Source organism: Mesoplodon densirostris, chromosome 8 (genome assembly GCF_025265405.1).
Source record: "Mesoplodon densirostris isolate mMesDen1 chromosome 8, mMesDen1 primary haplotype, whole genome shotgun sequence".
NCBI classification, from domain to species: Eukaryota; Metazoa; Chordata; class Mammalia; order Artiodactyla; family Ziphiidae; genus Mesoplodon; species Mesoplodon densirostris.
The window spans coordinates 22,112,878-22,129,148 of record NC_082668.1 but is presented as its reverse complement, the minus strand read 5'-3'; the positions used below and the strand labels follow the sequence as shown (position 1 = coordinate 22,129,148).

General features: G+C 40.3%; 1 protein-coding gene across 1 annotated transcript in view; it reads right to left on the bottom strand.

Moving 5' to 3' along the window:
• The window catches only part of PECR (peroxisomal trans-2-enoyl-CoA reductase), a 32,318-nt gene that overhangs the window by 11,962 nt on the left and 4,085 nt on the right, over positions 1–16,271 (bottom strand). Inside the window, 3 exon segments of the mRNA XM_060105931.1 lie at positions 3,789–4,011; positions 11,080–11,245; positions 12,904–13,001. Coding sequence (XP_059961914.1) covers positions 3,789–4,011; positions 11,080–11,245; positions 12,904–13,001 — 487 coding nt within the window.

Below are 16,271 nucleotides of genomic sequence, written 5' to 3'. Positions count from 1 at the left end.
CTCCATGTCTTAAACAGAAATAAGCAAATGTCAACCTATGGAGATATAAGGGTTGTCAGCAGTCACCAACACGAAGTAATTTGAAAAGCAAGCCTTGCTTCTTCCATCTTCCGCACCAACCTGTGCCAGGGCCACCCTGCCCTCTAAAGTGGCTTGTAATTCTTAGAAGCTGTGATGTTGACATCTCCAGAAGGCTACTGTTAAAATGTAGTCTAGGAGGAAAGGAAGATTTCTGATCTTTCCACATTCACAGAGTGAGGACAACGTTTAAGTGAACATGGGCTCACTCTCAAGGGTGACCTTGCACTTGTTCACTTCCGAGAGTGAGCACCTCCTTACATGGGGCCCAAGGCAGCTCATTAGCCTCATCCTAGTCCCAGATCTGCTTGGAATGCTGCTAAAATTACAGATTCTGGGCCCCCCACCCCAGAACTTGGTCAATCATATACTTTGAACTGACTGTTACTGATAAAGAAACTACTTCACTTCAAGAGGGAATAAGTCACTTTAAAGAGGTTTAATTGATTAAGAGAAGAAATGAACATACATAATTTGTGATGGCACTTCATAAGTCGGGATTGATTGCCAGAAAGGATAAATTGAAGGAAGAAAACAGAACCCTAATACAACTGCATAAATTTTAAATAAAAAATTTTTTGTGTACAAAAGGAGAAACATGGAGAAAGAGGAATCTTTGGCTAAGAAATCAAGACACATATCAAGCACTGCAAAAAATACTACTTATGACTTTTTCTTTTTAATTAAGAGGGTTTACTCAAATTTGGCTTCATGAACAAACCACACAGCAATAATTACATAAAGTTTTACTGATCCAAAAGTACTATATCTGCCACCAAAAATGATTCTTTATATATTTGTTGTAAAAATCATAATGATGCCACAATTTAGATTTACTGCCTACCTTTACAATTAAATATTGAATCCTTTTGGGAGATCATGATACCCCTATCATTAATTTGAAATATTTTACTTTTCAAATACCATTCTTAGAAATAAAAAGTATAATCATAAAGTATGTTAGCTTCCATTCCTAAAAAATTTTTTGATCACAAGCTAAAGGGCATTGGTTGGGAGTTAAAAATGCATTTATTTCAGGAATAGTTTTTGCATAGACGTAATTGATAACATTAAAAAATCAGAATGTAAGTTTTCCATACAGATTATATGTTCCTGTAAAGTATAGAAGTGCATTGTTGAGATGTTAAGGCATTTGGGGACAAAGGACACTTCTATGTTTCCTTAGCCTAGAGCTTGCCTCTTTGAAGACTCTTTAATCCTTTTGACAAAAGAAAGGTCCCCTAGTCCCTCGGGCCAGTTGTCATGATCTGTTAAGTAAGTGGAAAACCTCAGGTCAGACGCAAATCTATTAACCTCATTAGTCCTCTTAGTTTCCACCAAACCATTTTGTCATTTTCCCTGGTTCACCCCTTTTCTCAGCAAGAAAAAAGAAATTACTGGGACGAATGGCAAAGGTTTTGAAAAAAAACTCAATTTGAATCCCATCTCCGCCACTTAGTAGCTTTTGTAGAAGTTACTTCTACAGATTTGGAGAAGTTACTCTTCCTGAGCCTCAGTTTCCTCATCTATTAAAGGGGATAACAACATCTATCTGTTAAAGTTGAGAGAGTTAATGTGATTCCTATGTACAGTGCTGGACATAATGTAGCCATTCAATCAATCTTACTTCCTTAATAATAACACCTTCTAAAACATGCTTACTTTGTACCAGACACTTAAGAGTTGCCCACACCCCCAGCAGCCAGTCTCCCATCTCCTCTCTCCAACAGCCTCAGTTTCCATTTAGAAAACCATGAGGTTCTGGGGAAGTGACCCTACTCAGATCACTGACTGATCTAAGTCATAAGTGCACTCTGTTCCCCTGGCTGGGGTTACTGGTTGAGGATGGACACTTGCATAAGCTGGTCCCAAGCAGAGGGAGTCTCAGAATTTGGTTAGAAATGCTGAGACAAAGTCATTCCCTCCCCTCTGTCTCTGTCCAGGTGGATGTAAACAAAGAAGCCTGTAGCTGCAGGTGCAGCAGACAGCCATCCTGCTACCAGGAGAGTCCATCTCACTATATGGCGAACATCATAGCAGCAAAAACAGAGGGAAAAGGAAAAAAATGCCCTTGATGAGATCGCTGAGGTGCAGGGTCAAGTCTCACCTGTTATCTGAGATAACAAATTCCTTCATTGCTTTTGAGACAACAAATTCCTTCATTGCTTAAGCCAGTTTGAGTTGTAGCTAAAAGCATCCTATCTGACACAGGACTTTAAACATGCATTAACTAATCCAATCCTCCCAACAGCTGATGAAATGAATACTATAAGGGACCTCACTTTATAGAAAAGAAAATGAAGGCTTCCAGAAATGAATTTTCCCAAGAACATCAGCTAGTGACAAAGCGAGAGAGAGGCATGGACATATATACACAACCAAACGTAAGGTAGATAGCTAGTAGGAAGCAGCCGCACCGCACAGGGAGATCAGCTTGGTGCTTTGTGACCACCTAGAGGGGAGGGATAGGGAGGGTGGGAGGGAGGGAGACGCAAGAGGGAAGGGATATGGGAACAGATGTATATGTATGACTGATTCACTTTGTTATAAACCAGAAACTAATTTTAAAAAAAAGAAAATGGAACTTGGCCTCAATATAATAAAAAATACTGTACCTTAAAAAAAAAAAAAAAAGAACATCAGCTAATAAGGGTATAGCCAAGCTTCCATCCCAGGCATTCTCACTGCAGGGCGGGCAATCTTAAAGAAAAGTTTAGAAGGAAAGGCTGACTATGCCTGCTCATTATTTGGTGGTGGTGGGGGGTATATTCTTAAAAGATGGATGTGGCTGCTTTCTTCAAAAACTTAAAACCTGTTTTTTGTACTGATGAAAAAAAGTGTTAGAATTACAAAAGAAAACCATTTCACTGGAGGCCTGGAGAAGCACTCACCTCGAGTTTTTTTTTCTTCTTTAAAAGGGAAAAATGATGTACCTCACTTTAACAAATACTGACTCAACTCCACTGGTGAGGGAAGTGGAAAGATTTCCCCCCCCACCCTTGCTACATTAAATACTATCAGAAAACAATACTGTATAACCATGTAGGCATTGCTGTGTTTCCAAATGAGATCCTTAAAGCCACAGTATCTTATGCACATCACCACACTGGTGCTATTAGTAAAGAAATATACGGGAGGGGAAAATAATAAGTAATATTACAGATCCAAACTAATCAGTGATTAATGCAAAGAAGGTCTGAACCCTTGATAAGACTATTAGCACATAAAAGAGTAGGTTGAAAAGAGTAGGTCCCTAATATTAAATTCAAGTACACATGTGTTACATCAACCACATTTTAATTCACTAGCAGCCATTTAATCAACTATCTTTAGCAATAGTTCAAACACATTTGAATTTCATATTCTTTTCTACATTTTGGGAGTGATTAGCTTGGACATGCCTTGAATCCATGCATGTGTTTTGTCATTTGTAAAATCAAGATACTGGACAGATTTTTTAGGACCCTTCCAACGCCAAAGTTCTATGGTCCAGCCATAAGATAAACACACACACACAGATATTTGTGTGTAATATCTACATTTGGATGAGCCTTATAAAACTGCTGTTTTGTACATCAAAAATGAATGAACACAGCAAATTCATATGGTTTCATTCAATCTATAACACAAAGATAGTATAAAATAGCACCATATCATCCCTCCCCAACTAACAGGTCTGATTCTTCTGCTCAGATACACAAGCCACTTACTGGAGAAACAAAGAGAAGTTCACTCTTAAAAGTATGGCACTGGGGCTTCCCTGGTGGCGCAGTGGTTGAGAGTCCGCCTGCCGATGCAGGGGACACGGGTTCGTGCCCCGGTCCGGGAAGATCCCACATGCCGCAGAGCGGCTGGGCCCGTGAGCCATGGCCGCTGAGCCTGCGCATCTGGAGCCTGTGCTCCGCAACGGGAGAGACCACAACAGTGAGAGGCCTGCGTACCGCAAAAAAAATACAAACATTACAATCAGCTTCTGTTGAGTATGTTTCCCTTAATTAAATTGATAGGTGTACCAATGACCTGTCAGAGTCCCACAACAATATTCTTGTTATGAGTCCCTGTCTGAACCATAAGAAAGAACCAGATCCTTCAATATTAATGCAAAACCACAGCTATCTGATAGTCAAACAAATCTCACATAAGTCAAGGCCCACATAAGATCCCCCAAATCATCATGTGCATAAGAGGAATATGTTGAAGAACTTTTGATTATGGAAGAAAACAAACAAATTGGTAATGTTGAGGGTTACAAGTGTGGTTATTTTTTAAATAAATTTTAGATAATAAGGGACATGAAATTCATACTTCAGGCTAGCAATAGTATCAACAGAATTTCTAGACATAAAAAAATTTTAATTAATTTTAATATGTTTCCAGAGAAGAGGTTCAAATACTTAGCTCTGTATCCATATGGTGCAAAAAGGCTTAGACTACTATGGCTTAGAATTTCTAATTAAAAGGTCCTCAGAACCAAGTATGTGAGATCTGGGGGTGGACCCACTCCTCACTAGAGAGTACCTCCATAGCCCCATTTTCCTGAATAAAGTCCCCCTCAGCCCCCATGTTGGCTGCAGAAACCCTGGCAGGACTCCAGGCAGAAACCAACCTCTCCATCTGCCAGAATTACCTGAGCAACCTCCTCACCATCAGATGTGGCCACCACTTGTGCCACTCTGCATCCAACAGTCCCGGGTGGATTTATAGGACAGGTTTCCTTGCTTGCCACCAATGCTAGGAGGGGCCCTTCTGGAGCAATGCCCAGATGGACAGGATGACACCATGGTGAACACGCAGCTTCACATCACCAGGAGCAAGAGGCGGGGGCAGAACAGATGAGCATATGCAGGAAGCATAGTCGAGTTCAGGCAATTTTCTGTGAGGAGAACCTAGAGGTGTTTGTCCCCTTGCACTCATCCCCTGACCACCAGGGCCACCATATGAGGTCCTGCCTCTCATCATAGGAAAAGGCTCAGCAGTGACCTAGAGCCCCTGAAGAAGAAAGTGGCAGGTGTTCAGAAACAAACAGCCACCCAAGAAAGAAGACCACTAGGATTGTGGGGGGGGGGGGATGGAGGGAGGTGGGGAGAGAGGGAGTTGGAAAATCAGAGACAGAAATTACTCTCTGAATTTGAGCACCTGGACCAGTTTGTTGAATGTGAGCGAGAGGCCGTCAAAGGGAGTGGGGTGCCACCCAAATATGCTGCTGCGATGGTATATTGATTATTTTCAGCTGCGGGCACTTGAAACACAGCAAATGCAGAGAGAGGCTTTCTCTGAACCCCCCTCATTGGCTAAAAGGAACACAGTATCATAAATCCCCTCCCTGGGAGTCTCATCAACCAGGGAAGGCTGACTGTTGTCACATGACGGGAGACTAGATGTCAACACCACATGCGGACAAACTTTGTCACCAACTCTCATACCTCCCATCCATTCTTCAAAGGACCCATTCATCTTGCCTAAAAATCATATACTCCCCACCCCAAGAGGCCTATATCCCCTCTCCCCTTTCCCTATTAAGATAGTATTTAATCCTGAATTTGAAGCTACGACAGGCAGTTGCTCATTTTTCCCTGGGTACCTCCCATGTATACATGAGGTATACATGTGAATAAACTTCCATTTGTTTTTCTCCTGTTCATCTGTCTTTTATTACAGGAGTCTCAGCTGAGCTCAGAAGGGCAGAGGGAAAGTTATTCATCCTCCCCTACATAGTTCTCAAGGTTAGCCGAGAAGGACATTTAATACAAACTCAATGCAGACACAATAGCATTTTCAGACTACGTCTCCACACTCAAAGATCTACTAAAGAAGTTGGCAGAGAAGAGTGTGATGTCAGAAGGGAAAGTGCTGCTGGATGTCGAGACCACCCATGACAGGTGTGAAAGCCTGAAGCGCCCAGCTCTCTATTCGTTCCATAAGGAAGGAAGGAGACTGCCTTCCTCTGCAGTATTTGGCACTGCAGGAAATGACACAGAAACTGAAAGTTACTCTGGATCTTGAAACAGCACATCCTAATCTCTCTGTCTCTGAGGATTAAAAAAAAAAAATTGGGGACATTTGTGAAGAAAAAGCAGAGAGTTTATCCAGAGAGATTTACCGCTTATCCAGTAGTCCTGGGTTCTGAAGGATTTGATTCCGGCTGGCATTACTGGGAGGTCCAGGTGGATGAGATGCCTGAATGGACCACGAGGTTTGTAAAAACTCCCCTTCCAGGAGAAAAAAAGTGACCCCCCATCAAAACAGAACAGATCGTGGACGATTCAGCGACAGGATGGTGACTATGTTGCATGAGGCATTGTTCCAGCCACTTTTCTGAAGCAAAAGCCCAGAAGAGAAGGAAGGGCACTTATCTGAACTAGGGGTTCCATGAGATTTCTTTCATTTTTCCATCTGAGTAACGTCTCACAGCCATTCTTTCACTGAGAAAACTTTCTGAAATACTAAGGCCTTATTTGTGTATCAGATATGATTTGAAATGTCTTACACTGTGTGAAGGAAGAGATTATGAGCAATAAACTACCCTAAAGGCTGTCACACTGCTTCATTTTCTTCCTGTAATTTATGAATAGGAGGCAGAATAATATCTAACTCTCAGTGAATCTAGCACTAACAATTTTTTTTCAATGCTTCTAAGACTTAAACATATAAATGAAATCATACATACATGCTCTTATCTATCTGGCTTCTTTCACTCAGAATAATTATTTTCAGATTTATCCACATTGCTGCATGAATCAATAGTTCACTCCTTTTCATTTCTGAGTAGCACATTATACATATATACCACGATTTGTTTATTCATTCACTCACTGATAGGCATTTGGGCCATGAATTCTCTCTCCATGGGAGATATGAGTTGCTTTTTGGCCCGTCCCTTGCCCTTGTCATTATTGACACTGACCCAAAAGATCAGCAGGTCAGTCTAAGCTCCTCTGCACAGATTGTAATGGAAATTGGACTATTCTTAGATGACACTGAAAATGTCAGAAAATGATCAGAACCCCAGAGAAACACGTGCAAAGACAGCAACACAATTCAAACACACACACACAAGAGATAACCAGGTAGCCTTTCAACAAATGAAAAGATGCTGCACTGAGATATCATTTCTTGCCCATCAGAGTTGTCCAGAAATTGACAAGACACATTTTTGGTGAGGCTGTGAGAAACAGGCATTCTCATTCATTGATGATGGAGTGCAAAATGCAAAGAAACTTGCAAATGCCTAACAGGATGCGTTTACTCTTCACCCAGCAGTCCAACTTCCCGGATATACCCTAAATATATACCTCCACAAATATGAAACAAGTATTTACAGTGTTATTCATCACAGAATTACTTGTAATAGCGAAACATAGAAACACAAATTTCTATTAAATTTAAGACAATGTGTGCATTTGAAACAATGAATTTGAAAAGAAATCCTTGATTCCATAGTGGTATACTAAAACAGTTAATAATAATAATAACACATATAGGGAGAAGTGATGGTTGTGGTGTAACTAAAAGTCTTTTTATGGAAGAGTATCAGCTAAAAAACAGAGAAGTGGGACTTTCGGGGAGAGGGGGACCTTCAAGATGGCGGAAGAGTAAGACGTGGAGATCACCTTCCTCCCCACAAATACATCTACACGTGGAACAACTCCTACAGAACACCTACTGAACGCTGGCAGAAGACCTCAGACCTCCCAAAAGGCAAGAAACTCCCCACGTACCTGGGTAGAGCAAAAGAAAAAAGACAAAACAGAGACAAAAGGATAGGGACGGGACCCGCACAGTGGGAGGGAGCCGTGAAGGAGGAAAGGTTTCCACACACTAGACGCCCCTTCGTGGGCGTAGACTGCGGGTGGCGGAGGGGGGAAGCTTCGGAGCCGCGGAGGAGAGCGCAGCCACAGGGGTGCGGAGGGCAAAGCGGAGAGATTCCCGCACAGAGGATCGGTGCCGACCAGCACTCACCAGCCCGAGAGGCTTGTCTGCTCCTCCGCCGGGGCGGGCGGGGCTGGGAGCTGAGGCTCGGGCTTCGGAGGTCGGATCCCAGGGAGAGGACTGGGGTTGGCGGCGTGAACCCAGCCTGAAGTGGGCTAGTGCGCCACAGCTGGCCGGGAGGGAGTCTGGGAAAGTCTGGAGCTGCCGAAGAGGCAAGAGACCATTGTTTCGGGGTGCGTGAGGAGAGGGGATTCAGAGCACCGCCTAAACGAGCTCCAGAGATGGGAGGGAGGAAGAGAGGGGGGAAAGACACAGAGAGAGAATGCAAATGCAGCAATATGTTAGCACTTGGTGAATCTAAATGAAAGGTATACAGACACAGCTCGGAGATTTAAGCAGGTTCAGTTCCAGACCACCACAATAAAGCAATATTGCAATAAAGTGAATCACGCAATTTTTTTGTTTCCCAGTGCATATAAAAATTATGTTTACACTATACTACAGTCTATTAAATGTGCGATAGCATTATGTATAAAAAAATAATGTACAACCTTAATTTTAAAATATTTTTATTGCTAAAAAGTGCTAACCATCATTTGAGCCTTCAGCAAGTCATAATCTTTTTGCAATAGTAACATCAAAGATCACTGACCGGGCTTCCCTGGTGGCGCAGTGGTTGAGAATCCGCCTGCCGATGTAGGGGACACGGGTTTGTGCCCCGGTCGGGGAAGATCCCACATGCCGCGGAGCGGCTGGGCCCGTGAGCCATGGCCGCTGGGCCTGCGCGTCTGGAGCCTGTGCTCCGCAACGGGAGAGGCCACAACAGTGAGAGGCCCGCGCACCGCAAAAAAAAAATCATCACTGACCACAAATCATCATAACAAATATAATAATGAAAAATTTGAAATATTGCGATAATTACATAATATGACACAGAGACACAAAGTAAGCAAATGCTGTTAGAAAAACAGTGCTGGCAGACTTGCTCGATGTGCAATAAAGCAAAACATAATAAAACGAGGTATGCCTAATAGGAGTTCATTGTATTATTTCTTTAACTTTTTCACACATTCAAGAGGTTTCCAAAAATAAACTGGGAGAAAGAAATTCCTATATTAGTAAAATGAATAATAAAAGGCTATAGGAAAGTCTAAATTCACCAGTAATTTATATGTGGATGTTCCCACAAGTCTTTAACGATAGCATATTGTGTCAAAGAGTACAAGTTGAAAAACCTGGAACTTTAGGGTAGGCATGACTTAAATCATGTTAATTATATAAAAATACATGTTCATTTTAGAAAAACTAGAAAAAGCAGATATGCAAAAAGATGAAAATAATATGTAATTTTACCTCCCAGAGATAATTTACCTCCCAGAGTATTTTGGTATAAACTCCTTCAGAATTATGTCTATTCATATACAGCCATATATAAATATATACTGTTTTTTGCAGAAATGTGATCATGCTGGATAGAATGTTTTATAACCTGCTTTTCACTCGATGTCTGGGAATATCTTTTCATATTGAGAAGTATATTTTTATACCTATATTTTTAGTGGCTGCATAGTACTCTATCCTGTAGATGTATAAAACTTCACTCAACTAATATTTTACTCTAGAATATTTAAATGGTTTTCAGTTTTTCACTGTCATTATTATGGTACAGAAAAATGTTTCATATTCCTTGTTTTCAAAACCAAAAGCTAAGTCCCATTGTTTAAAGTAAAACAAAATAAAACAAAACAAAAACTAGAGGCCCTATATTCTTTAATTCAATTCTGGCTAATAAAAATCATAACTGAATCTAGACTCTGCAGACTTCTAATTAATGGCTGTTGGCAAGGAACCTCAGGTTGGTAAGAGGCTGTTGACTTGAGTGCTGGAAGGTGTTGAAGTGCTAAGCTATGAAGGGTGGGTTAGAGACTACAAGCTATCTCCTAATGCTCATTCTCCTCTGCTTACATAGAAATTGAATTTGTACTTAGGCACATAGCTACTCACCTAAATATTCCATTTCCCAGTATCCCTTATAGGTAGGTATGATTGTTTAACCGAGGTCTAGCTGATGATGAATGTCAGTGAATGTAATGGCACCACTTTCAGATGGTGCTGTTAAAAAGAATGAGTGAGTATTACATTTCTCCTCATTCCTACTGTCTGGAATGCAGTTACAATGACAGGAACTGGAGCAGCCATTTTGGACCATGGGATGGAAACCACATGTCAAAGATAGTAAAGCAAGAAGTAGGATCCTTATTCCCTAATGATTATGGAACTACCATACTATCCTTGGACTATATACCTGGAGTTTTTATGTGAGGGAGAAGTCAACTATCTTATTCAAGCTCCTCTTTTTTACGGATCTCTACACTTCAGCAGCTCATCCTGTATCACAATTAATACAGAACTGTATACTACCAGTTAGATAAAGATGAGGCTGGAAGTGTCTGCAAGACCTTTGATTTAGAGATACTAAGAATATAAAGCCTAACCAATGTTGGGGTGAAGACCCTGTGGTTCAGAATTATACTCGTTCCACATTTTTCAGCATAAAAATATCTTGGATAGTTTGTAAGGGAACTCTTCAGTTACCCAACTTCAGGGTTGAGTATTACCACCTATGAAACATAAGCTTTAATCTAAAGACTATGCATGTGTGCTAATTACTTATTAGTCATAAAAAATGTGGACTCTGGTATTCTCCCTGAAGATTTCACTGAATTAATTAATAGGTCCTTGTAATAGATTTAACAGATTCATTTCTTAAAAACAAAATAAGTGTGGAGTCTTCCTTTATTTTATGAAGCACTTTGTAGCAATACCTTTGTACAAATTCTGAACAATTTTTACATGATAACTTCCTAGAAATAAAATTAACCGATCACACAATATTTGTATTTTATAAATGTTGCCAAATTACTATCCAGAAATGCAGCAATCTGCATTGCTATGTTGTATGTAAGTGTTGATGACATGGAGCTTCTGAGCCTATAACAATTTCTCTTTCAGGATTCTCTATGATCTTTACATAAAGACACTTGGACTTCTTGGATGACTGATCATACTTGCCTGCTTTGCACATGTAGAAGGCGCCCGTCAGGTTGGTTTCAATCACAGCATTCCACCCCTTTGAACTGATGTGTTCAGAAGGAGAGAAGAACTGGCCTCCTCCATTGTTTACCAAGAAACTGATCTGACCATAAAAGTCTCAGGTGGCTTTGACCAAATTATTCGCCTAAAGAAAAACATTAAAAGTGAACTGGTTACAGACAGAGAAAGACAAATATTGTATGATAGCACTTATATGTGGAATCTAAAAAATACAATGAATTAGTGAATATAACAAAAAATAAGCAGATTCACAGACATAGAGCCCAAACTAGTGGTTACCAATGTGGAGAGGGAAGCAGGGAGGGGCAATGTAGGGGTAGGAGATTAAGAAGTACAAACTATTAGGTATAAAATAAGCTACAATAGTATATTATACAACATGGGGAATATAGCAAATATTTTATGATAACTATAAATGAAGTATAACCTTTAAAAATTGTGAATCACTATATTATACACCTGTAACATATAAATTGTACATCAACTGCACTTCAAAAAATAAATAAATAAAATGTTAAAAGTGAACTGGTTAATAACCTAACTTGCTACTTGGACTTTATCACCTGCTTTAGGAGAGTAGCAGAGCTTGCAGTGTCTCACAGTGAATAGTAACTCTGAGAACCACAGTAAACGGAGAGGTAGTCACAATGAATAAACCTGAAAATCCTATATCAGTGAATAATTTACTAGTATCCAATACCCATAGATCATAAAGCTAAATTTGGAATTTTAATGACAAGATTTATCCAAGGACCTGGATCACCCCTCCATTGTTTTAATTTGTAAGCTACCAACACAGAATAATGGATAGTGATGAAACAGACATTACGAAATGAGTTAAAGGGCAAAAGGCACAAAAGGTTGTCTCTAGATGAAACTGTCCTTGTTTAGCTTCCCTACATTTCTTCCCTTCCTCTCTTTCTCCTGAGGCCACTCACCCAACAGATCATTAGCTCAAGAATCTCCTTCACAGGCTCTGCTTCTAGCGAACCTCATCTAAGATAGCTACTGTGGCAAAACTTAAAGCACAGTCAGGTTTAGGGACAACTACTATAAATTAAAATGAATGAATAAGTAGGATAGATTTGCATTCCTCAAAAAACTAAAACTAGAGTTGCCATATGATCCAGAAATCCCACTCCTGCACTGCTGGCCATATACCCAGACAAAACTATAATTTGAAAAGATACATGCACTCCAATGTTCATAGCAACAGTATTACAATAGCAAGACACTGAAACAACCTGAATGTCGATCAACAGATGAATGGATAAAGATGTGATACACACACACACACACACACACACACACTGGAATAATACACAGCCATTAAAAAGAATGAAATAATGCCATTTGCAGCAACGTGGATGGATCTAGAGATTATCATACTAAGTGAACTAAGTCAGAAAGAGAGACAAATACCATATGACATCACATATATGTGGAATTTAAAATAAAACACAAATCAATGTATCTATGAAACAAAAACAGACTCACAGATATAGAGAACGGATTTGTAGTTGCCAAGGGGGAGGGAAGGATTGGGAGTTTGGGATTAGCAGATGCAAGCTACTACATATAGAATGGATAAACAACAAGGTCCTACTGTATAGCACAGGGAATTATATTCAATATCCTGTGATAAACCATAATGGAAAAGAATATGAAAGAGAACATATATCTGTATAACTGTCACTTTGCTGACAGCAGAAATTAAACACAACACCGTAAATCAACTATACTACAATAAAATTTAAAAAAACAAAGATAGATTTGCTTTACCTCCTCATTATTACAGATGTTGCATTTTATGGGAGTGACTTGAGCCTGGCTGGTAGGAGGCAGACTGGCCTTCAGTTCATCTGCAGCAGATTTTAATCAGACTCACGGGATGCAATGACCACATTACACCTGAGGAGACAACAGCCAAAGAACAACTAAATATGTTTTCACTGGTTGTCCAAATCCTGAAAGTAATAATGTTTAGAAAATGTTTCATGTGTTCCTATAAAAACAGATGGATTAGGACTTCTGCTTATGCTCAAGATGGAGTAATAGGAACTGAACTTACCCTCCAGCCCAAAACAACTAAAAAACTGAACAAAATATATGCAACAATGATTTCCAGGCACTGGATATCAAGTAGCACAGGATAGTGATCCCAGAGAGTGAACACAAACAATGTGAGCCCTATTATTATTCCAGATTGCTGCCTAGAGAGAGTCTACAGGCTGCAACATACGGAGGAGGAACCCATTCAGAGCCCAGCAGTCTCCTGGGTAGAAGAGATGAAGTTGGGAGTCCAAGACAGCTAGATTACACAGGGCATAGAGAGAAAGGAGGTACACAGGGAGAGAACTCCAGAGATCTGCAGAGTTCCCTCAGATCTTCAGCTGAGCACTGATCAGTACATATGAGTAAGGAAACAATCTGAGGCTGGGGAAAGATTGTTCCCAAGCTCTACAAAGTTTCAAACTGTTTCCAAGTAACTTAATTGCATCACAGAACAAAGTTCAGCGATATTTATAAGAATACAAAAATAACTAGCCTGGGGCTTCCCTGGTGGCGCAGTGGTTGAGAGTCCGCCTGCCGATGCAGGGGACACGGGTTTGTGCCCCGGTCTGGGAAGATCCCACATGCCGCGGAGCGGCTGGGCCCGTGAGCCATGGCCACTGAGCCTGCGCATCCAGAGCCTGTGCTCCGCAACAGGAGAGGCCACAACAGTGAGAGGCCCGCATACCGCAAAAATAAATAAATAAATAAAAATAAAATAACTAGCCTGCAACAAGGTAAAATTCAAATGTCTGGCATCCAACAAAAAGCCACAAGGCATACGAAGGAGCAGGGAAATACAGCCCAGAATGAGGAGAAAAGCAAATAAAAACAGGCCCAGGAATGGCCCTGATGACATAATTAAATAAACCAATGATAAAGAGAAAAATATTAAAAGCAGCCAGAGCAAAAGAACACAAAAAAGACAAGGAAGACAGAAGACTTATTTTCAGAAACAATGTAAGCCAGAAGATAGTGTAATATCTTGAAAGTACTGGGGATGCAGGTGGTGGTGGGAGTTTTGGAACCCAGAACTCTTACCCAGTGAAAATAGCTTTCCAAAGTAATGGCAAATTAAAGACTTATTCACACATATGATATCCAGAAGAATTCATTAAAGTAGACCTGCACTACAAAAAGATTAAAGGAAGGCCTTCAAACAGAAGGACAATGATACCAGATGAAAATCTAAATCTACAAAAGAAGAAAGAGAACTGGAAATGGTAATTATGTGAGTAAATAAAGCAAATATCAAGTCTTTTCTTATTTCTATTCAATCTCTCTAAAAGGCAGTGATTGTTTAAAGTAAAAATGATATCAGTGTATTGTAGGCTTTATAACATATGTAGAAATAAAATGTATGAGAACAGCATTTAATTGTTACACAATGTCCAGGAAGGGTGAAATAGAAGTATCCGCAGTCCTTGTTTTGCTCAGCTCTAATACATGCTAATTTCAGTTACCTTAGTTTAAATAACACCAGACCCCCAACGACACTGTTCAAATTCCAGTTACCATGGCAGATTAACTGTGAGTAATTGCATAAAATATAAACTGCACCGCCAGTGCAAATCCACAGATCAGCATGCGAATAACAGATGCCCATCACGGTCAGTGACTAACTGTTTCACTTCTTTCACTGTCTGTAAGTGATTGGCCACCGTGCATCTGTTCTTCAACTTGTGCACAGACGGCAAAGAATGCAGTTGTGTTGCCTCCTTGTCTCCCGATGATAAACCCATGTGACATTTTACAAAAACCGATGACTGAAGGAGAGACTGGCCAACAAAGACGAAAGTGCAACAAAGAAATAAAAATTGGTAACACTGAAAGTGAAATTAGAATTGTATGTAAATGGAGTTATAAAAGGAAGAGCTACCCATGGGAATGCTGACACTCCACCAATGCTTTCCTTAAGTAAAAATACTAAGCTATGAGACACGGGACTATTCATTTATCTTACTAAGTAATCCTGAACCTTATTGCTCATTGTTGCCTTACATGTTAGTTTATCCTAAAGAGAATGCTTCCTTCTTTTCATGAACAAATATAAAAAGCAGAAATACGTGCAAAGACAGCCTTGAAACAGAGAGAGGGAAGAGCCTCACCACCTCTGGGAAGCCCAGATGTATATGGCAGATTTAAAGCGAACTATATTGATGATCACAACTATGTTGATGACCCTCCTTCCTCCCCCTCACTGAGCCCAGATTGGCAGCTCCTTCTACATGCTCCCATATCCCTGACCTCATTCTAATACAGCATTTAAACCAGTATTGTATGATAATTAAGTCTCCCCCCACTCACTATCATCTCCTGGAGGATTGGGACCCTGTCATTGTAATTATTACACTCACAAACAGTCCACATTCAATATTCATGTATGGAATAAATGACACTTAGAAAGGTAAAGAGTAAAATGGATCTCTGTTTGACCACAACCATTCTAGTTGTACATGATGAGGTAACTTCCGCATATTAAAATAAGGCACTTTAAATAACTATTTTTCAAGATTAGGTTATAATTTAGTGAGTTACAAATGCAGACAACTTTTGGAAATTCTGATAGGCCATCTGAGAGCTTTACAAAGCAAATATTAAAAAGATTCACCATGAATTCCTTGCAAGACAAGACTAACTTTAAAATAGAATTCAATTTATCAAAATTGATGTGTAGGACTTTCCTGGTGGCGCAGTGGTTAAGACTCCGCCTGCCAATGCAGGGGACACAGGTTCGAGCCCTGGTCTGGGAAGATTCCACATGCCGTGGAGCAACAAAGCCCATGCGCCACAACTACTGAGCCTGAGCTCTAGAGCCTGTGAGCCACAACTACTGAACTGGCGTGCCACAACTACTGAGGCCCACATGCCTAGAGCCCATGCTCCGTACAAGAGAAGCCACAGCAATGAGGAGCCCACGCACCTCAACAAAGAGTAGCCCCCGCTCGCTGCAACTTAGAGAAGTGCGCAGCAACGAAGACCCAATGCAGCCAAAACTAAATAAATAAATAAATACATTTATTTATTTATTTATTTTAAAAAATTGATGTATAATTTTCAACAAAGCATATATTATACTGTTAGGAGAACCGTTATTC